Source organism: Lytechinus pictus, chromosome 10 (genome assembly GCF_037042905.1).
Source record: "Lytechinus pictus isolate F3 Inbred chromosome 10, Lp3.0, whole genome shotgun sequence".
NCBI classification, from domain to species: domain Eukaryota; kingdom Metazoa; phylum Echinodermata; class Echinoidea; order Temnopleuroida; family Toxopneustidae; genus Lytechinus; species Lytechinus pictus.
This window is the reverse complement of record NC_087254.1, coordinates 25,307,043-25,329,674: the sequence shown is the minus strand read 5'-3', so window position 1 is coordinate 25,329,674 and position 22,632 is coordinate 25,307,043. Positions and strand designations below refer to the sequence as shown.

General features: G+C 36.4%; 1 protein-coding gene across 1 annotated transcript; it reads left to right on the top strand.

The window, feature by feature from the left end:
- Window positions 1-81: 81 nt before the first annotated feature.
- On the top strand, window positions 82-22,632 carry LOC129269362 (cilia- and flagella-associated protein 52-like). The gene is made up of 13 exons (XM_054906853.2): window positions 82-309; window positions 9,602-9,804; window positions 10,904-11,169; window positions 11,654-11,753; window positions 12,991-13,214; window positions 14,109-14,172; window positions 14,695-14,810; window positions 15,392-15,561; window positions 17,064-17,206; window positions 18,320-18,471; window positions 19,329-19,431; window positions 19,863-19,997; window positions 20,689-22,632. Exons 1-13 carry the CDS (start codon window positions 210-212, stop codon window positions 20,833-20,835), a joined length of 1,923 nt encoding a protein of 640 aa, XP_054762828.2. The 5' UTR covers window positions 82-209; the 3' UTR covers window positions 20,836-22,632.

The window sequence follows — 22,632 nt, the reverse complement described above, 5'->3', positions numbered from 1 at the left end:
TTCGAAAAGTTCCACATAGCTACCAAGGACGCTCCTAAGCCGAGAGGTACAAGAAGTTTAGTGAATAGCGCCATCTACGACAGTGTGTGGACTAACTATAATCGATGTCATAGCAACTGGTTGCATGATTCGTTTGAATTGATCTAACTTCTGACGAAAATCTCGAGTAAAATTCTACATTTCGAATAATTGAAGAGAAGGAACTCATCATGGATGAAGTTATGAGTAATGGACAGCAGAGGGGGACGCCGCAAAAGAAAGAAGATGATGATTATTGCCTTAAATTGATAGAAACAATTGGTTTCAATGGTAAGTCGCGGTCGTAACTAAAAAAACTGGAGCGGAGGCAGTTCCAGTGGAGCTGGACTGAGCTGATCCAAAAAGACCAAAGACCTTCTGCTGCTACCTCGGGCGAAGTTTGTGCAGGCTCCACTTAAACTACCGCTAGGCGCTACACTACGGCTACGCTCCACCTACCCGAACTTCGTCTTCGGGACCGTGAACCATTTCGGATATACCGAGCAACGTTCTCGCCAGGTTTACTCTGACGCTTGGCGGCGCGTAGACAGGAATAACCGTCGTTTCTGGGACTGGGGATTTATTCAACAATTTCTGACATTTTACTGTAATCCCCATTTACCGACGGTAGGGTGTACGTGTGGGCTCGCATGTGTTCTCATTCCCTCCCTTTTGTCAATTCACAGTCCAAAGTTTGATGTAGGCCTAATTTTAGTATGGTAAGACCACCACATATCGACCACCTCTTTTGAAACCGACCACCTTGCGCGCGTTAAAATTATTGCGTATTACAAACGATACGCGCGGGAGAGTAGGCGCAGTGTCCATAGAAACGGTAAGAATCGATTTTACGAGAAAAAAAGAAGCAACAAAAAGTAAAAATTTAGTAGAATTAATCAAAATTGTATTGACCAAACCCAAAACCCGCTGAAAAACCAAGAAATCCGATAGGAAACGGCTTTAGAACAAATATCCGTCGTCAATCGTCGAATCATGCGTCGGAGCTCGCAGTGGAAGTAGTGAGGCGATCATTTACTTAGCATGTTGACGTCATAGAACTGATTTGAAAGAGTAAAAATATTTCGCCACCGCGACAAGAATCGGCCGTAAACTTAGTGTACCGCGGGTGGTCGGTTTCAAAAGACGGGTGCAAATGAGCAATTGGAAAATCGTCGCATTCGTTGATCGTCGATATATACGCAAATTGAATCGGAGTCGCCGAGCGAAACATGGGAATCTGATCTGCTCAATTTTCTGCACAAATGAGACGAAAACTGGGTAAAATTGATGAATATTTTCGCAGATATGATGCTTAGAAGATTAGGTGGTCGATAAGGGGTAGTTCCAACCATACACATCGAATTTACAATCTAAGGATGTATAGGCCTAAACAACAAACTTTTAAAAATTGATATTCCAATATTTAAATACTTTAAACGATATAGATGAAAAAGGCATGAAAAATATACTTTACCGATGTTTAATTGGGTTGAACACGATAAAAATGGTCAAAATGGCAGCCAAACTATAAAATATTTACAAGCGAACGTCAACAATCACGAATGTGATATCGATATTGCTTTCGATATTATACTAGGGTGTCTGAAGCCACACTGAAAAGTGTCAGCATAAAACAGGCTAATTTAGGGGAAAATATGGCACATTTTTTCGGGGAAGTTCAGGCTACTAGAAAAATGTGATCTGAAATTGATTATTAACTTGTGTTTGGCATGTATGGAAAAAGAAAATTCAGGGGCTTCTTTTGACAGTAAGGACAAGTTTATATGATCATTTTAAATAAGGATGTAGAGATAAATTGCAAACCCTTATTTTTGTGTGTGTTGAGATTGCCATTTCTCCATGCGTTTTCTATGGGAAAATGAAATTTCTGTTTTGCACAATTTTTTTCACTTTGTCGCAATTTTTCATTGTGATCTGGTTTCCAAATCTTTATAAAAATCATACCATCAGATAGAGCATAAAAAATCCTATTGGACTCTTTATGGACAAGTTTTTGGCATTAATAATAAATTTATAACAGCTCTCGGAAGCTAAAAATTTGGATTTGTGTGTGTCCATTTCTTAACTACACAGTCTATGGCAGAGAAATGCTGAAAATTTACCTAATTTCATTCTTCTTTTTTGCAGCCAATAATTTGATTTTTTTTCAAAAATTTTACATTTCTGTCAGTCTGAAGGTCATTTCTCTTCAAATTCACAAAGAAAATGTGATAATTTCTTGAAATAAGAAAAATAATTTTTTTCTCCAGACACCCTAATTATACGATCTGCTCCATATGCGAACGAAACCGAAGATAAACGATACTAGTTATACTAGTATACCCAGTTGTTGTGTGTCCGGACGATCAATTTTAGAAAGTCATTTGGAAAAATTTACAAGGAAAGTTTTATCAATTTTTAGTACAAAATGTCAGGAAATATTATAGAGAACAAAATAGAAGATGATTACAACTATTGATTTCGTATTTGTAGTGTAATCCAATGACAAAAAAGAAGGCTTCAAAAATATAAAGTGTCCGGACACCCGATCCCCCATCCTACTAGTACTAGTTATAATCGCGATATATCGATTCGAGACATTAAGTTAATAACGATAATGACGTCATTCAAGATGGCAACTTGCAAGAAAAACCGTCAGGTCAGGTGAAAATGTCTTAGATGACAGATTTCTCAATCATCCAGAGGATTTTTTTCAATAACTCCGGCCCAAGGTATGCAATTACTTAAGTTATTTATATTTCCCTGATAATGGAAACCATGAAACTTTCAATTTTGCTTAAAAAACAGTTTTAAATCGCGATCTATAAAACGCTAGTTCACTATACGTTGGCTGTAGGTACGGGGCCCCATCCCCTTCAGTCTATGTATGGTGAGTGGAGCCAACGTAGTTCAGCGGAACAACCAAAATACAGAGACTGAAGCTTTTGGTCTAGGCGGCGCGAAGCGACGCAAGCCACGCAGCGGCCTCGGTGCGTGCGAAGCACGCACGGGGGGAGGGTTCGGGAGGGGGGTGTCCCCCTCCCGCGCAAAGCGCGGTAGCTATCGAAAATATCAATATTTACGAGCTTAGATTGCTGCTAAATGCACCACATTTTATGTCTATTTAATGCTTCTCCGGCCACACAACCGTAACGCTTGCGCGAATTGCAATTGAAGCAGAAAGGCAATTACTGAATACTGATAACTTAAAAATTGAAGTTAATCTCATTTTATACTTACAGTTATAGATTATTTACATCGATAAATTAACTCCATACTTTCCAATGTTCAGATCGATATCGCTACATCCTTAGAAAGTGCGATTAATTTTGTGAATGCGTGTTGTTTCTTATGACAATGCCCGACTTCATCTACGGACCGCATGCGTAGCCCTTTGAGCTTGCGCTGCGTCACGCCCTTACTAAATCCAAAGATTGTTCCGACTTTATACCTCGGTCACATGTCTACGGCGGCCGTACGGCGAGTCGAAAACAGCCGTTTTAACATTTTTTGTACCAGCTGAATATAGGTGGTTTGAATAAAAATTAATAAAACGGCTGTTTTCGACTCGCTGTAGAGCAAATGTGACCGAGGTATTATTTGGAAGCCTCGGAAGTTTTCTTCCGAGGCTTCCAAATAATGGGCATCGGTATTCATGAGACGGGGTCCCCAACTTATATAATTTGCATGGTTTTTTGTTTGGTTTATTCGAAACTCACTGAAACTGTAACTCTCATAAGACTTCTGTTGATGATGTTTATACTAATAATTTCCAATCGAGATTCTTTTATCACTGTCAATTATTGCTGTGTTCATTTGTATTGTTCGTTACTCACCTATAAAATAATGAAAGTGCTGTGCTTCATCACGAGCGTGAGAAATATTTTTAGTCATTCATAATACTCTAATATTACAAATTTGTTGTTCTTAACTGCGATTTAAAATGTTTTGAAAGTATAGGTTAATTGACAGGAAATAAGATTTCTATTTTTACATAATACATTATATGTAGGCCTACAAATACAGCGTGTGTGAAGGAGAGGAAGAGGGGTGGGGTTGAAGGATGGTCGAAGGGAGACAGCGATAGGGGAGGGGTCGTGGCGTGGACAATGACAAGGGGATGTTGAGATCGTGTGTGTGGTGTGTGGGATTGGTGAAGAAGTCAATATTCGAAGCGAATACATTTTTATAGACGTGTCTATACTTCTACCGATGATGACGGCCGAATAATCTTTCTTTACATGTATCTTTTGGTGAATTTAAAAAATATTTTCTTCCACCATGAGTGGGATGATCGAGGTACGTGATTCAATAAATTGCATCACAATATCACTACAGGTGTAGTTTGAAAATCACGAACAGTTTATTAAAAATGAATAAAAGAGAAAGATCTTCTTAATTTTATAGCCCCCATCCAGCGTAAACACCATGAAGAGTTTTTGAGGTCACGAAATCAGCTGATTCGCACTCAAACAACAGGTTAACAGGTCACACATGTGGGACACATTCCAAGGGCGGGAATTCGGGGAAACCCGTTTTCAAGCACAATGATTGGCTCAACCCAGAAAGTGAATACTAATTAGATCACGTGCCATCGGCTTTGGGGCGTCTCGTTCACATTCCAACTCATTTCATAAATATCATCCACTCGCAGTATAATTAGGCTAACGACGTTGTCAAGATATAACTCATATATTAAAAGCACAATTCTGATATAAAACATAAAGACATAAGTGAACTTGAAAAATTCATCCAACGATATTCAAATTATACTAGCAACTCATTGTGGGCGTGAAAAAACGATATACCCGATATCCTCTAAAACGTTCACACATATCAACTTCAATAATTCGTACTTGAAACGAATATCTGTGAATGAATTGCCAATTCCACTTTGTTGAATGTGTACCTCTATCGAAATCTATTGTATCACGTACCCCTCCCGACCCAAGGTGGATTTTCCAATCGCCATAAAGATTATGAAGCCACAATCACAGTAGACACATCCATAAATGAATATCAATTTCATTCGCTACGAACAATCCCTCCCCACAAAGTCACAAACATCCCATCATTTTCATCTACATTGCCCACGGCCACCCCCCATTATTCTCTATTTTTCCTTTACACAAATTAATTTAAAATGATATTTTATTTTAAATCGTAGTTAAGCAATTGTACAACAAATTCATAAAGCATTCACTGTGATGACTAAAAACATTTCTCAGGCCCGTGACAGGTGCGCTCATTATTTAATTGGCAGGCAAAGAGTAATAAAGAACAATACAAATGAAAATACACTGTACGTATAACTCACATTCAAAAATGAGTCGTAATGATAAAAAATGTGAATAATATTAATAAATATTATCAATTATGAAAATCATAACAGATTGAATGAAAATATGAAAAAAATCAAATTAAATTAGTTTTGGATCCCATCTAATTTTGGTAGACTATCGGATCCCCGGATCAAGGATTTTGATGCCATGTGCGATTTGTATTATGAATGTGACCGTTGCGAGCGCGGCGCAAGTGCAGTGCAGTGGCGCAGAACTTGGTAGACACGCCGTCGCGAAATTAATCAACCGTTTCAAAAGATCGATGTAGAGATCAAGACTTTGGAAATAACGGCGTAAAATCGGTATTCAAATGTGAATAAATCATTTTGATGTAAGTAAATGAGTTGGACATTATATCAATCCATTCTATTGGCTTTGTCATTATTAATGTGATCTTTGAATAGTTTTCTCAATTCACTCTACGGCAGTGTCATCAGAAATGCATTCAATGAATTCATGTAGATGTAGCTATAAAGGCTGGGGCCTGGGACGAGATAAAACTATATTTCGATCGAATTTTGATAGTAATTTTGACACACTTTATTTTTGACATAATAAGTGACAATATCAACTGAAATTCGTAATAATCTAAATTACATTGCCCAAGCCAGTAACCCACGATACCCCTCTCTTGTTTTTGAGCGTATTTACTACCATTTTAAAGACGTAAATAATGTGAGCAATGCGATACGCAAATGCGAAGTAAACATCTTCGCGCTTCCCACAAAAGAGATTGGGCCTCGAGTCGAGGTCGTATCGTATATAGCGCACTAGTAGTAGTGAGTGAGTCAAAGAAATCCCAGGAAAAATCGTGGACGAAATAATCGACAAGTTTATTTTAGGATCTGAAAAGCAGATTATTTTTAAAATATATTATTAAGTTTTTGTATAGATCTAGGCCTGCTTTACAGTTGTCGGCCACGGTTGTCGGGGAAGTTCACGGTTGGCGGATTTGCCCTGAAAAATTTCAGGGTTGGCGGCGCCCGCCAACCGTGACGCGTGGTAGCGAGAACGTTGATACCGAGTGACAAAGGTGGGATGAAATGGTTTATTGTAAAAATTACAGAAAAAAATATAACATCTTAACGAGAAAGATAAATAGCTTAATAATCTTATTCTTAGACTTAGTCTTAGATTTAGTTTCTTACTCTACAACCGTATTTCACTCCATGTCTATCCTCCGGTTATCCTCAAAATTGGTGAATTTGGGCCAGTATCAAATTCCTCACACGTATTATTCACGGCCGATTTCAAAACTTTGAAGGCCCATGCAACGAACGTAGAGGGCAGCAACACACATCAGTGTTGCTATATAGTATTAGGAAGGTCCACTCGATATGCGCATACAATTTTTTTTTAATCGGCCGTGAATAATTAATACGTGTGAGGAATTTGATACTGGCCCAAAATCACCATTTTTGAGGTTAACCGGAGGATAGACACGGAGTGAAATACGGGTGTAGAGTAAGAAACTAAGATATTAAGCTATTTATCTTTCTCGTTGAGGTTATATTTTTTTTCTGTAATTTTTACAATAAACCATTTCATCCCACCTTTGGCTTTGTCACTCGGTGTGGTTGGAACTACCCCTTATCGACCACCTAATCTTCTAAGCATCGTATCTGCGAAAATATTCATCAATTTTACCCAGTTTTCGTCTCATTTGTGCAGAAAATTGAGCAGATCAGATTCCCATGTTTCGCTCGGCGACTCCGATTCAATCCGTGTATATATCGACAAACAACGAATACGACGATTTTACATTTGCTCATTTGCACCCGTCTTTTGAAACCGACCACCCGCGATACACTAAGTTTACGGCCGATTCTTGTCGGCGAAATATTTTTATTCCAAATCAGTTCTATGATGTCAACATGCTAAATGATCGTCTCACTACTTCCACTGCGAGCTCCGGCACATGATTCGACGATTGACGACGGATATTTGTTCTAAAGCCGTTTCCTATCGGATTTCTTGGTTTTTCAGCGGGGTTTGGGTCTGGTCAATACAATTTTGATTAATTCTATTAAATTTTTACTTTCTGTTGCTTCTTTTTTTCTCGTATAATCGATTCTTACCGTTTCTATTGACACTGCACCTACTCTACCGCGCGTAACGTTTGTAATACGCAATAATTTTAACGCGCGCAAGGTGGTCGGTTTCAAAAGAGGTGGTCGATATGTGGTAGTCTCACCATATATCCGAAATGGTTCATGGTCCCGAAGTTCGGGTAGGTGGAGCGTAGTGTAGCGGTAGTGAAGTGGAGTGGAGCGGTAGTGAAGTGGAGTGGAGCCTGCACAAACTTCGCCCGAGGTATTCTGCTGCATGCTTAACCCAGGGAGCTCCGGCCTGCAGAGCGGGCCCGAGCCCAGGACTCGTCCGTGTAATATTACGCAGATCAATACTCTCCAAAATGGGGTAGAAAGGGGTCACAATAGCACTCCAAATAAAAGGGAAAAAAATAAATTATGCACTTACCTCGATTATATGGATGAAGGTCTATCGTGACACAGAATGAGAATCCTGACATCGAGGCACAAATTGGACCCTTAAAAAAAAGGAAAAGTTTTGTCTCATTCGTTCTCCTTCTTTCAAAATTGAAAACAAAATGGCCGAGAACGAACGCGACATAGAGGACTAACTTTTCCTTTTTTAGAGGGTCCAGTTTGTGCCTCGATGTCACGATTCTGTGTCACGATAGACCTTAGACAGCTGGCAGCTGTCTGTTTCGAGGAGTTTTTAAACATTTTTTTTTTTTAATTACTCCTCGTACACAGCTCGCTATCTTGCAGCCACCATTAGGGGGTTAACAATGCAAAATCCCCCCCAACAGGGCTCATCGATTTTTTGTCTTTATTTCGTAAAAATACATTGTTGCAGTTGTGCATGCTCGCAAAAGGTGAGTCGGATGAAAAGATAAGACGGTCACTGCACTTTCTAAAGTTAGATTTTTAATAAGTAACGTTAGAGTCTAGACTACTCTTTAGGTATGACAAACGACAACGTTAGGTAATGTTGTCGTGAGATCTAACTGTTAGCTTAGGAGTTAAGAGTAGACTAAGATCTAAGTAAGATCTAATTAATGTTAGGCCTAATGTTCCGTTTAATCTTAGCCGAGATCTAACATTTATGACGTTAGATCTAGACTCTAATTGGAGATTTAAGTCTGTTAACTTAACTTGGGGTAGCCTAGTTCAGACCCTAATTTGGTTCCTAAATAGGCCTAGACCCTAGTGGCAGTACTCAGTAGATCTAATTGGTATGGAATGCTTTGATATTCGACTTTGAGACCTAACGTCAGGGGCAGGGATAAGTTAGGGCCTAACGTTAGCCTGTGGCTTAGGGCTTTTAGGCCTAAAACTTGTTTAAGATCTAGACTAGGCCCTAGATATAACATTTAATTCGGTTCATAAAATATATATGGACTGCTTTTATATTCGAGACACGGTCGTTTCTTTCTGCTCGCGGGTACCGCATCAGCCAGACCATGCCCTCCAGGCATAGTCCCGTTGCGGCCCCCTTGAGCCTCTCTAGAAATAACCATGCCTCTCAAAGCAGTCCATATATTATAACAGCTAGGTTAGGAATTATGGATTTCCAGCATACGTTGTAGTTCTACCTGGTGAACATTGCAAAAAAAAAAAGAACTGTAAATGTATTATGGTCAATTGATATCAACAGGCTCTAGGAATCATGTTTAAAGGGGAATTTCACCCTGGAGAAAAATTGTTGTAAAAACAGCCCCCCCCCAAAAAAAAAAAAAAGTAATGAAAAATATTTGTGAGGGTTTGAGGGAAATCCATTAAAGACTGAAAAAAGTTAATAGAATTTTAAGCGTGGGATTAGTGATGTCTTAAACGAGCAGCTGCCCCATATGTTATGTAATATAAAATGCATAATTTCAAATTTTTAATTAGGATTGATTTTAGGAACGGGTGTGAAATGATTTGTGTATTGATATACTGAAGGTACAGTAAAAAAAAAATCATTTTTAATTATCTGAGAAAATGACATTTCATTGGAATTTTTTACCATACGATATGTTGGAAAGCTGCTCGCATATGACGTCTCAAATCAAATAATTAAAATTTTGATAGATTTTTCTCAAACCTTTGGCAATATTTTTAATTATTTTTTCTGCTATTTTTACATCAAAGTTTTTGTCAGGGTGAATTTCCCCTTTAACTATAATGTAATTGTAAGACATTCATACTCTCCTTTTTTTTTCTTCTCATCTTTAGGGTCCAATCCGGGGAGCTTAATCTTCCATCCCGACAGGTCCCATATCGTCTATCCCCTTGGCAACACTGTTGTGATAGAGCCGATTGAAAGTGGTGGTAAACAAGTGTTCCTGAAGGGTCACACTGATGCTGTGACATGTGTAACTATCTCACGCAGCGGCAAATATATAGCATCTGGTCAGAGGACCCATATGGGTTTCAAGGTACACAATTGCACTTTTAAGCTCGTCGCTCACAAAAAATACGATCCAATTTCAGGAAGAAAGAAATTGTAAAAGCATTTGTTAACATGGTATGAATACTGAAATAAAGATTCCATTCTGTTTTAAGCATCCTTGCAAGAATAATTAAAAGAAATAAGTACTAAGCTTCAGTATGTAAGTTTTTAAGGCAATTTTGCGATTTTGCAGTACCATGCACTTTATTTATTAATTAAAAAAAAAATCAATTCCATATTGTAATGATGTCATTATTTACTGCGACTTGAAGCCGATTTGGACTTTACTGCAACCATAAGGCTTAATTTTACTTCTAGGAACTTAAACATTTAATGCAAAATGCCATTTGTTCAAAAAATTGTGTCATGTTAGATTGTATTGATGTGCTCTGGACTTTACCCTGTTTTTATATATTCCAAATATTTATTTTTGTTATCTAGATTTCTAAGATTTCCAGTGCATTGTCTGATACCCTAAAGATTTTGCAGAACGATTCTCAATAAGAAGCATTGTTGTATCATAAATTTGTGTAGTACTTATTTGATGATCTCACTATATATATCTCACTTGTGGAGCGTTGTGGCCCAGTGGATTAGTCTCCGGACTTTGAAACAGAGGGTCGTGGGTTCGAATCCCAGCCATGGCGTAATTTCCTTCGGCAAGAAATTCATCCACACGGTGCTGCACTCAACCCAGGTGAGGTGAATGGGTACTTGGCTGGAATTTATTCTTTGAAATGCGTGTGCGCTGTAATCTTAGTAATTACGGCTGCCAAGCTACAGCTGGGGTAATAATATCCAAGTCCTTTGGAAGCGCATAGAGACATTATTCATAATTGTGATATGCGCTATACAAGAAATGTTTATTATTATTATAAAATTTGCTATCATTGTTATAACTATACAGTCTATTCCAATATCAAATTTCCTATTTCCTCTTGAGCGAATATACGAAAAGGAAAAAGGTATTCATATCTACATGTGAATTATGATCAGCAGTGAGCTATTTCAATTTATTCGCAGGTTGAGACATGAGCATAATTGCATGCAATACTTCATATAAACTTTGTTTATATTATTTTCAGGCCTTCATTCTTGTTTGGGACTATGCCCTGAAAAAGGAGTACTGTAAGCTAGACCTGCACAAGGTCAAAGTTCAAGACCTTGCCTTCTCAAACAATGACCTCTACCTTATGTCACTGGGGGGTCAAGATGATGGCTGTATCATCATCTGGGACATAAAGAAGAAAGATGCTGTGTGTGGATCAGAGGCTGCTTTAATGAGTGCAGGGACAACATTCTGTGTTGCTGCAGCCAATAATAACGATAAGAAATTCTTCTCTGGTGGAGAGTGAGTATATTTATAACATGTTTGTAATGCATGGTTGTGCATTACCAGTCTGAGTATATGGGACTAAAATAAGTGAAGCCTGTTGCCATGTTGTCGATCACTTTGGCGAAAGCTCATGGTTTAAATAATCTATACTTTAAAAAAAAATCAAACAAAACATGTCCACTAGAAAATTTTAGAATTTTATGCTCTTTATCACAATCATACCAAAATTCTTCGGGGGGGGGGGGGAACCCCAAATGATTATTCAAAGCTATTTTAATGGCCATCACATATATACAAAATTTCACAATACTTTGCTTTCATGAAAAGGTGTATGTTACAAGACTATCATAAATCACATGGGTCTGTAGGATGATATGCACTGAGGAAATGAGTTCTTTGGAGGACAATTTCCCTTTAAACAATTATTGTTACAAATGAGAAAATAAAATGTCTGATTTGCAGATATCTAACACTTGTTCCTTTTGATATGACATTTCAGTGGTACACTACGTGCTTGGGAACTTGATGTTGAGAATCGTAAGATCAGACCTACTGATGTAAATATGGGACTTCTCAAGAGAATTGTCAAGAAAATTGTGGTAAGTTTGGATTTTAATGCAAATCTGAGAATGATATCAAGTAACGGCATACTGTACAAGAGATTTACACTGTGCATTGTAATATTGTATAAAAATAATGACCAAATCAAGTAAAAACTAAAGCCATATCAGGTAATTTAAATGAAAATTAAAGAATATACTGTGCAAACTTTTGATCTATAATTGCCTGAGCGGTAATGATTACAGGTATTACATAAGTGCTAGTATTGCTTGTGATGAAGTTGTATTCGATATTAGTGATGAATTTTTATTCGATATTAGTAGGAGTGAAATAATTGGGTACAGGGAATTATTTTACTGCTATACTATCACCCATTTGCCCTGCATTATATTTATTAATGCTACATAAAATGTATTTTATTACATCTCTTTTTTACATGGGAGTGTACAGAACTTTTTTGAAATTCTTTTCCAAAATGTGCTAATGTGGTTTGAAGATTTAAACTATTATCTGGGGCACTATCAAATTGGGCTTTGTGCTCTTAATAAGGCATTACGGTATTGAAATATCATATCTGTCAATGTATTAATTCTTATTATGTCTTACACAAACAAGGTGCATTTATGTTTTTTTTTTCTCATTCATAAAAGATTTACTGTACTGTTTCCAAATAAGGTTTACATCTACAGTGGTGCTCAAAAGTTATTGAACCCCACCAGAAAATGAACATATTCAAAGTGTTCAAGTTCTGCCATGTTTCAGATATTTAATTGTGAAGTTAGGTGATAGGATATGACATTCACTAAAGTTTGTGAATTGTGGGGTGCAGAACATTGTTAATGAAAGAAATGTATGTCAAGTATAGGTTTGCTTTTGTACTATATACATGTATTAACATGAATATTAGTTCAAATTTCAATATTTTCAGGGCAATTACTTTAAGCACAGCACAAATTAAAAAGGGCACCAAAATTTCCAAGGATAATAAAAGGGTCATTGAAGCTAGTCTATGGGGCATCCACAATGTTGCCCCTTCTTGTCCTTATATTATTGCATTTTAATTTCAATAAAGGGCACTTTGAAAATCAATTTCACAAAGTCAAACATTCCTGCTATTGCATAGTACAAGAAGGACTGCCAGATAATTTCTACTTGTTAAATCCAATAATCTGATTTTGTGAGACAACTGCAACAGACCCAAAAGCAATGCTGCTTCCAAAATCTTAATAAAAAAAACAATTATAGATACGTGTATTGGCTTTTATCTCTCTGCAGGTTGCTGCTGATGATAGTAGCTTCTACTGTGCCACTACCACTGGCGACATCTTGAGAATAACAATATCGAGTAATCTACTTGGCTCCTACTATCCCCAGAAGAACCTGTTTTGTAGGGGTGTTACATCCCTAGTCCTGATGCCGGATAATAAATTTCTCATTGGCACCGGAGACGGTACGGTGGCCCTTGCTTGCTATTCTAAGGAGAAGTTTACGGTCTCAAAGTAAGTAATGCTGGAAACATCAGCTTTTCCTGCAGCTAGGATAATGGTCATAAAGCAGCTTGGAATAGATCATTTCTCTATAGAGAATTGTGGATCATGTTCCTATTTCATTATTAATCAACTTAACCCGACTCTACCCAAAGAAGAAGTTGATTTGAAAAATCAAAGAAGCATAACACTGAAAAATTCATCAAAATCAATGTAAATTCAGAAAGTTGTGACATTTTAAAGTTTGGCTTAATTTCACAGATAGTTATATGCACATCCTTGTCAGTATGCAAATGAGGGGACAGATGACATCACCCACTCACTTATTTCTTTTGTATTTTGTTGTATGAAGTGTTTCATTGTTATGTGAAACAAAGTTTTATTCCTCCCTCAACATATGGAAATACCATTGTTTAAACATTTTGTGGTCCAATCAAGAGGATCCTTATTGTCAAATCTGTAAAAATTGAAATATTGTTTAATTCAAACAATAAAAAACAAAAGAAATAGTGAGTGCAGGACATCATCGACTGTCTCATTTGCATGTCACTGAGTTGTGCATATTACCTGGGGTGGATTTTACCTTAAAAAGAATAACCATGGGATTAGTTTGAGTTGAAGATTTTAAATTTTCAAAATAATTTTGAAATCAAAAGTCTTTATTATGTTAGACCTTGATGTAATCGTTGTCTGCACCCTATTATAATCCACTCATCTGCGATTCATTGATGATTGGAAATTTGGAACATCTCTGGTATTCCATTCTGAGCCATCCAATATGTTATAAATGTCTCACAGTCGACAGTCCTGCTATATTTAATCGTGGAAGGCAAGAATGTCAGAGGTGGTCCACTTTTGTGTAAATAAGATTCATTAATTAGGACTACACTCTCTCTATTGTTTTAGGCGAGTGCAGGTTTCCCAGGCAGGAGAAATTACTTCCATTACTCTGAGAGGAAAAGGGCATCAGGTAAATATCTTGATTGTTTTCAGTACATTGTGTCAGATATTATTTTCACAACCATTTAACCTCAATAAGCCCAGGAAGGTGGGGTATTATATATATATCTAATATGCCTGTTTTCAGGGCCATTGCAGGGAACCTGGAAGCATAACTCCATCTTAAAGCCCTGTGCAAGCTCACACACCAGTCACAGAAATGGACCCATTTGCGTAATACCTATAATTGTGATATCTTTTCTATTTGTAATGAATTTTTAGGAAATTTTTAATTTAATTGGGTATTGAGCAATGTTGCCATGGTAGTTCGAATTGATGTCAGAGTCTGATTCAATTTAAGTTTTAGGAAATGTTGGTCAAATTTGCTTGTAGCAGAGGTACAAATTTGGACAGCCCATTTGGTATTCGAATATCCATTAAGTTTTACCTCGGTGTTTGGGACTACAATGTACAATGTATGTTGAATATCTCTTAAACAAAACATTTTGGGTTATTTTTTGCCTTTTTAAAAATTCTCTGACCTATCTTACAGTTCTACGTCTCGACATCCAATTCACACATCTATCGATTTACCATGGCGGAGTTCGACAAGTATGTATTGTCCAAGACCTGTCACCATTGTAAGGTCAATGACATCAACTTTCCAAAGTAAGTCAATTGTTATAAACCATATTCCTCAAATATAACATTTCACAATTTTGCTTCAGTACTAACATTTCACATGATTTTCTTTGCAATATTTTCCTAAACTGCCTAAAATTTTATTCATCAAATTCGTATGCAGTTTTAATTGGCTATATTTAATTATGAATTAATATCAATTCGAGAAAAATTTTAGAAGTGATAAAAAATTTCCTTAAACCAGATATCACATGTAGATCATTTAATGATATTTTAATTCTGTGCAATATCAATCTCTAACCGACCAATTCCAATTCATGAATGTTCTCTTTTAGATATTGCAATATTCATTTCTATTGAATGATGTATGTCTCTATTTAATTTGGTATTTAAAACATTATATTGTAACTATTGCAATCAGTCTCTGAACTGCTTGGATGGATATACTCAGTAAAATCCTTGGATTATATTAAATTAATTGTTATAATGAAATTAGTTTAAAAATTTTGCTTTGTTTTGTTCCAACAAACCTAAATGAGGCTTTATGAATTGACGCACATTGTAGCATACCTCTCATATATGGAAACCCAATTCTTTCTCTGTATCAGTAATTGCTCTGAGCTCTTTGTGACAAGTGCTGGTTCTGACATAAGGGTCTGGAATATCAAGAAGAATACTGAGAAGAAACCCCAAACTGAAGAAGCGTTGCGTATTGAAGTACCTAACAAGACATGTAATGCTGTCTGTGTTATGCCAGACGGAGGAAGCATCATTTCAGGTAAGATCCATTTGCTATTATGTATTAAGATATTTCGTTTTATTGGTATTTATTATATTTTTTATCCGTGTGTTACTGTGTTTATTGTATTATAGATAGATATTGCAAATGGAATATGAAAATTAGTAGGCATAAATAAGCTAAGCTTTGTAAGCTATATACTTGAAGTCGCCAAGGAAAAAAACACACATGTGGGACTGTGTATTTATTATTGGTTAGAAAATGACTGTCATGAGTGTCATGCTGATTTTTCTAATTTCTCATTAAATAACATGTGACAGGTTTTGTCTCACCTGCATAGCAGAGTGAGACTCTATAGGCGCCGCTTTTCCGACGGCGATGGCGTCAACACCAAATCTGAACCCAAGGTTAAGTTTTTGAAATGACAGCATAACCTAGAAAGTATATGGACCTAGTTCATGAAACTTGGCCATAAGGTTAATCAAGTATTACTGAACATCCTGCCTGAGTTTCAGGTCACATGACTAAGGTCAAAGGTCATTTAGGGTCAATGAACTTAGACCATGTTGGGGAATCAACATCAAAATTTTAACCTAAGGTTAAGTTTTTGAAATGTCATCATAACTTAGAAAATATATGAACCTAGTTCATAAAACTTGGACATAAGGTTAATCAAGTATTACTGAACATCCTGCTTGAGTTTCAAGTCACATGACCAAGGTCAAAGTTCATTTAGGGTCAATGAACCTTGGCCAAGTTTGGGGTATCTGTTGAATTACCATCATAACTTTGAAAGTTTATGGATCTGATTCATGAAACTTGGACATAAGTGTAATCAAGTATTAGTGAACATCCTGTGCAAGTTTCAGGTCACATGATTAAGGTCAAAGGTCATTTAAGGTCAATGAACCTTGGCCAAGTTTGGGGTAGTTGTTGAATTACCATCATAATTTTGAAAGTTTATTGGTCTATTTCATAAAACATGGACATAAGAGTAATCAAGTATCACTGAACATCTTGTGCAAATTTCAGGTCACATAACCAAGGTCAAAGGTCAATGAACTTTGGCCATGTGGGGGGGTATCTGTTGAATTACCATCATAACTTTGAAAGTTTATGGATCTGATTCATGAAACTTAAGGTCATTGAACTTTGGCCATTTTAGAGGTAATTATTAGATTGCTGTCATAACTTTCAAAGTTTATAGATATAGTGTATAATATGTGGATATAGGGGTAATCAAGTTTCACTGACAAGTTTTTGGTCACATGATCAAGGTCAAATGTCAATGAACGTAGTATTGTATCATTATATGAATGGTGTTTTTTGTGAATAATTATTTGATAATAGTTTTCAAGTCAGCACTGCTGCTATATTGAATCGCGTGATGCAAGTGAGACCGCCAGAGGCATTCCACTTGTTTTATTCATCCACACAAACAAGTTGTGATTTTATTGGATTCTTTGCAATCTCATTACGAGACTTTTTAACATAACTGACATTTATAAGTTTGATATCACTTCTTGTCATTTATATCGCAGGCTGGGATGACAACAAGATCCGTGCTTTCAAACCACTGACTGGCAAATTGTGGTATGAGATCGCCGATGCTCATAACAGAGTAACAGCTCTGACCGTTACCAGTGATAGCAAGCGCATCATCAGTGGAGGAGGAGGTGGTCAGGTAAAAACATGTTTGCGTACTGAACGTTCTGAGCATTTTACAATCTTTGTGCCTTTTCCATTTCACTTCTCTTCTGTATCCACTCTTCTTAGTCCTTTCTAGGTCTTTTCACATGGTGTACCGCAAACCTTGACCTCGCCGCTCACTGACTTTTTACTTTCAAGTCTCGCGCAAATTTAGAGACCAAATTTGTGATGCCCGGGTACGTGGTTACGACATTACGCAACATTATGTAAGTGCATGTCAGACCCCAAATTGCTCATAAACGTGATTTCATGTACAAATCCAATGCAAATTGTGTATTTAGCCAAAATTCATAAATGTATCATTATTTCTACTTTTACTGATTAAACTTAATTAATTTTGCCTTGTTTATGATCAGAATTAAGTCTGGAACGATTTCCATCGAAAAAACAATAAAAAACAAAAAGTAAAAAAACAGAGAAATACATAAGAAATTTAAAAAACAATAAAATACATAAGAAATCGGTCTTGGTACCAGAATTTTTTTCATTCACAATTGTTAGGAATGCTATAAAGAATATTTTCACCAAAAAATAGCATTCTAGGAGCTTTATTTAGTGAATCAGAACAAAAACTATGATTTCATGAATAAATTAGCATATTTAATTCATATAAAATAAAAATATATGAATTCAGTGATATTTACCAATGCAACTGCGTAGATTACGTCATTCTCTACCATCATGCAAATTTTCGTTGTGATCGCGCAATCCGCGGCTGAGATCTTAAGGGGGGGCCATAATGGCCCCCCCCCCCCGGGAATGACAAGAACCCAAATACCCCGGGAGATTTAGGGTTAAGGCTATGAGGGTATTTCTCTAGAAGCTATGCAACTGCTGTACAATATCCCCAATGCTTTTCTTGTGATAGGTGCGCACATGAGATATTGTGACTAATCTCTGACAAACTTTTTTTCTTATTGAAATTTTTATTCAAAAAAATATATTTTGTGCCCCCTGAGACTCTTTCGTTTGCCACTGATTTTTATTTCCACAAGGCTTCTCTTGTGATAAGTGTGCAATGAGATATTTTGAGTATTTTGAAAATGAATTTCTGACTGATATTGTTTTTGTGTTTTTATTTCGATAGGTGCGCATATGGAACATTGGAGTCAAGAAGCAGGAACTGATTGGCACCCTGAAAGAGCACAAGGGTGTTGTATCCTTTCTGCGAGTCAACTCTACGAACACAGAGTGTGTGAGTGCCAGCGGAGACGGAAGCTGTGTCATCTGGGATCTACAGTAAGTCCAGAATGGGGAAGGGGGGGGGGGGTTCCACAAAGAGTTAAGTGTGACTTAGTGTCATGCGAAAATGGCATCGTGCACTCCATATCTAAGGCGTAACTTCATTGATGACTACACGTAAGTGCACTCCTCTGAGCTTGATTTGACGGCAATGTGGTGATGCATTTTATATCGCATGCAACTATTTGTGAAACACCCATCTGGTTGAACAAAGCAAGCTCAAATTGTGCATCTCACAGTCCTTGCACGCAAGTTGTATCCTTATTGGAAATTCGCTCGCATGCCTCCATTCTGAGAGATCGGTCAATAACAGTATCCTCAATACAAAGCATTAGTCAACATGTTCCTCTCCTACTCTCTTAAGCCTCCATTAAACACTTTATCTCACTGCTATTTCTACTACTAGTTCAACTGATTAATTCTTTTTTTTTTCCCTTGCACTTGTGATTCATTGTCCATTTAAATATAACTTTAATTTTCAATTCTCACATACGGCCTGTGCTATCTAGTGAAAAAAATTGTTGCACGGCAAGGAAAAATAGACCTCTTGTGATGTTGATGCTGCTTGCATTGTGCAACATACAAATTACTGTAAACCAACAGCATCTAGCTATAAATGTATACATGGAAAGATTGAATCAAGCCCTATGATCAATTAAACATAAATCAGCAGAGTTAAAAACTTCACAGAATTGGTAAACTGTAAAAACTGTAACAGTACTGCTTCAAAATAAGACATTATAAACAAGAGTAAATGTGTCCAAAAACAAAGCCAAAAAATGATAGAACTTCTCAAACACTGAGCAATAGCTTCATTTACATTATAATGTATATTTGCTCCTTTTACCTTGCAGAAAATTTGTGCGTGCCCAAGTAGTGTTTGATAACACTCAGTTCACATGTGTGACATACAGTCGAGGAGAAGGTCAGATTCTTACATCTGGTACAGATAGAAAGGTGAGAAAGAAGAATCTATATTCACCTTAAAATGAGTAGCCTATGGTGAATGGGCTTTTTCGGCCGTATTGCCTCTTTAAAATAATCAGCCATTAAATTCATGAAATAATGTATATCATTATTAGAGAATTTCAAATCTAAACTGAATTCTTATATTTCCTAACATTGTCAGTACTTGGCACGATGGTACATGGCACTCATCCAAACTGCTTTATTCTTTATATTTTGGTGTGCGCCTCAGAAATGAATATTTCTGGATAGATAGGCACTATATAAATGATGATGATGATGATGGTGGTGATGGTGGTGATGATGATGATTATCATTATTGTTGTTGTTGTTGTGGTTATGGTGATGAAAATGATGCGAACAGAGAAAAAAAAGAAGCTCTTTGATATCACTAACCTCCCTATACATGGTCTTGCTTTCAGATTGCCTATTGGAATTGTCCAGATGGTAGTGAGATCCGTGAGATGGAAGGATCTCAAACTGGCGCTATCAACACCATGGACATTTCACCAGATGGAAGGCACTTCGTGACTGGTGGCGACGATGAACTGATCAGGGTAAAAAGAACTTCTTCAACATTTCATCATTTTAGGAAGAAATTGTCTCATGCAAAAGTGACAGAAGGTTGTTTTCATAATCGAGATGCTGATTAAAAATCTATTGTTTTTCCATTATCAAGTAGCATTTGACTAATCAACATCAGACCTTAATTTTTTAAGATAATATTGAATTCCCAAGTCGTTATTCAGTTTAACTTGGATATAATGGTAATCACAAATTATATGAATAAATTCTTAGGTCACTTTATAAAGGTCAAAGATCATTTCAGATTGTTCATTATTGTAAAAGCATGTAGTCAAATTATCTAATGAATGTCTTTCCTAGTTAAGCTCAAAGGTCATTTGAGGTCAAGGCTTCATCAGCAAATAAATATATTTGATATTTCATAGTCAAGTCACCAAGCTATATTGAATTACATAATGCAGGTGAGACTGCTAGGGGGATCCCACTTGTTATATAAGTAGAATAAAATATAAAATGATTATTGAAGAAATGATCCCTATCAAAAAATTTAAGCGGCGTTTTCTAATAATATAATATCATATGTAATATCTGGTAACAATGCGGATGAATGCTGTCTGCACAGGGCAAGATACGCAAGGTAGAAGTTTATGTATTTTGCACTTGAACATTTTTAATTGATCATGGTACACTTTCATGCAATTATTTCCCCCATTTTTTCTTCAGGTATGGGATTTCAACGAAGGCGTTGTAACCAAGATTGGTACTGGACACTGCAGTGAAATCACCCGTCTGCGCATCTGCCCTAACCAGAAGTTCATCGTCAGTGTCAGCAAAGATGGGGCTATCTTCCGCTGGAAGTACCCTGTCTAAGCCTTTCACTTTAGACTGAAGATAGAAGATCAAATTTGATCTAGTTGATGATAGTGTTGAACATATTCAAAGTGTGAATATGAATTGAAATGGTCAACTTATATGTTGGAGAATGGAAAGGGATTAAAAAAAAAAGACAACGAAACATCCCCCACCTCTCTCCGGGGCCCCTCTCCCCCTGCCAGATTACAAAAACTGCAAGTTGAGAGATATTAAGAAAGAATCTGTTTGTTTTTCAATTTGTCAAATAGCAATGATTACAAAAAAACAGTTATCATGAGAGGATGAACTTTGATACATTAAAGCCCCCATCACACTTATTCCGAATCAAGCAGAATTGGCCTGAATGAAACGACTATTGTTTGACCACCAGTTGGTCATTTAAATCTACTTCAAACACCGTTCGAAAATATCCCTCGAATGTTTTGAACATGACCAAAACCTTTGGGACGGCCAAAAGAAATGACAAAAATATTTCGAATGCACTCAGGATATTTAGAATGCCCCTAGAATGTCCAAGAACGTAGCAGGAATTATCAATCTGACTCCATTGCGGTTCATTTTGACTAGTGTATGATGATACACCTGGTCAATTCACTGAATTTCAACTCCAGTTTGGTGAATTCATAAGTTCCTCCCAAAAATTTCTAGATTTTTTGAATATTTTTTTCTTTCCAGCTTCTGCTTGATTCCTGCTGATTCCGAATAAGTGTGATGGGGGCTTTACCAAGAAAGCTTAATTCTTTAAGGATCATCCTACTATTAGTCTGTTCCACTCCCTGCAAGGCATTGTACCTAGCTTGTTGGGTTTTTTTTTAATTTGATGTAGTAAGTACACAAAGTGGACTGTATTATTTGTATACCTAGGGAGATTCCAAAAAAATATTTGAATTTGACACCCATTACTGGTTATATCGAACCTCCTAGTACAATTAATGAAAATTTAATTTTTGTCTCAATCTTTGTTTGAAACCTTGATGAATCTAGAGAAAAAACTTCATGAAATGCAATTTTGATTGCTACAAAACCTTGTTAAGAGACACATGAGAGGGGGCAATGTAATGATCCGTCCAGTCATCAATTTATTTATGTATAGCCCTAATGGCATGCCTGATTCTCACCTTGATTTGATCTTGTTATTTTGACAGTATTACACAATGCTGTCCAGTTGATTTAAATTATATACAATTATATAATTCCATTCTCTCTTTTTTTGTTGAGGAAATGACAATAACAATGTAATATTGTTTCTTCTAAGTATGTGCTGAAGATTTAACATTTCCAAAATGTATGTTTTATATGACTAGAAAAGTGAATTTATTTGAACATTGATGTTTTTCTAAAAAGAGAATAATATTCTATTGACATAATTACATTTATTTACAAAGATGATATCATTCCTAGACATTTTAATTTTATTACTCTAAGATATTGTTAAATAACAGATTTTCAGTGGAAAGTATGTCATAATGTGGAGAAAATAACTTTACTACTATTGCACATAAAAACCAGTCAAGTATTCAACTTGGTATCTGTATGTATACTTTTGTTTGATATTTCAAAGGCATTCTGAATGTACCATAAATTTTTGTTTTGTTTAATTTCATTGAAGAAAATATGAAACAAATGTATATTAACACCAGCACATTCTATTAATTACTTACATGTATATTTACCAGATGCTTTTAAGTTTTGTGTGAACTTGTGTAACTTAGAATACTTATGTTTGTAAAGTAATGAAGTGCACATATTATAACAGATTTAATAAATAAAAAAACTTTGGTTAACGGACCTGAA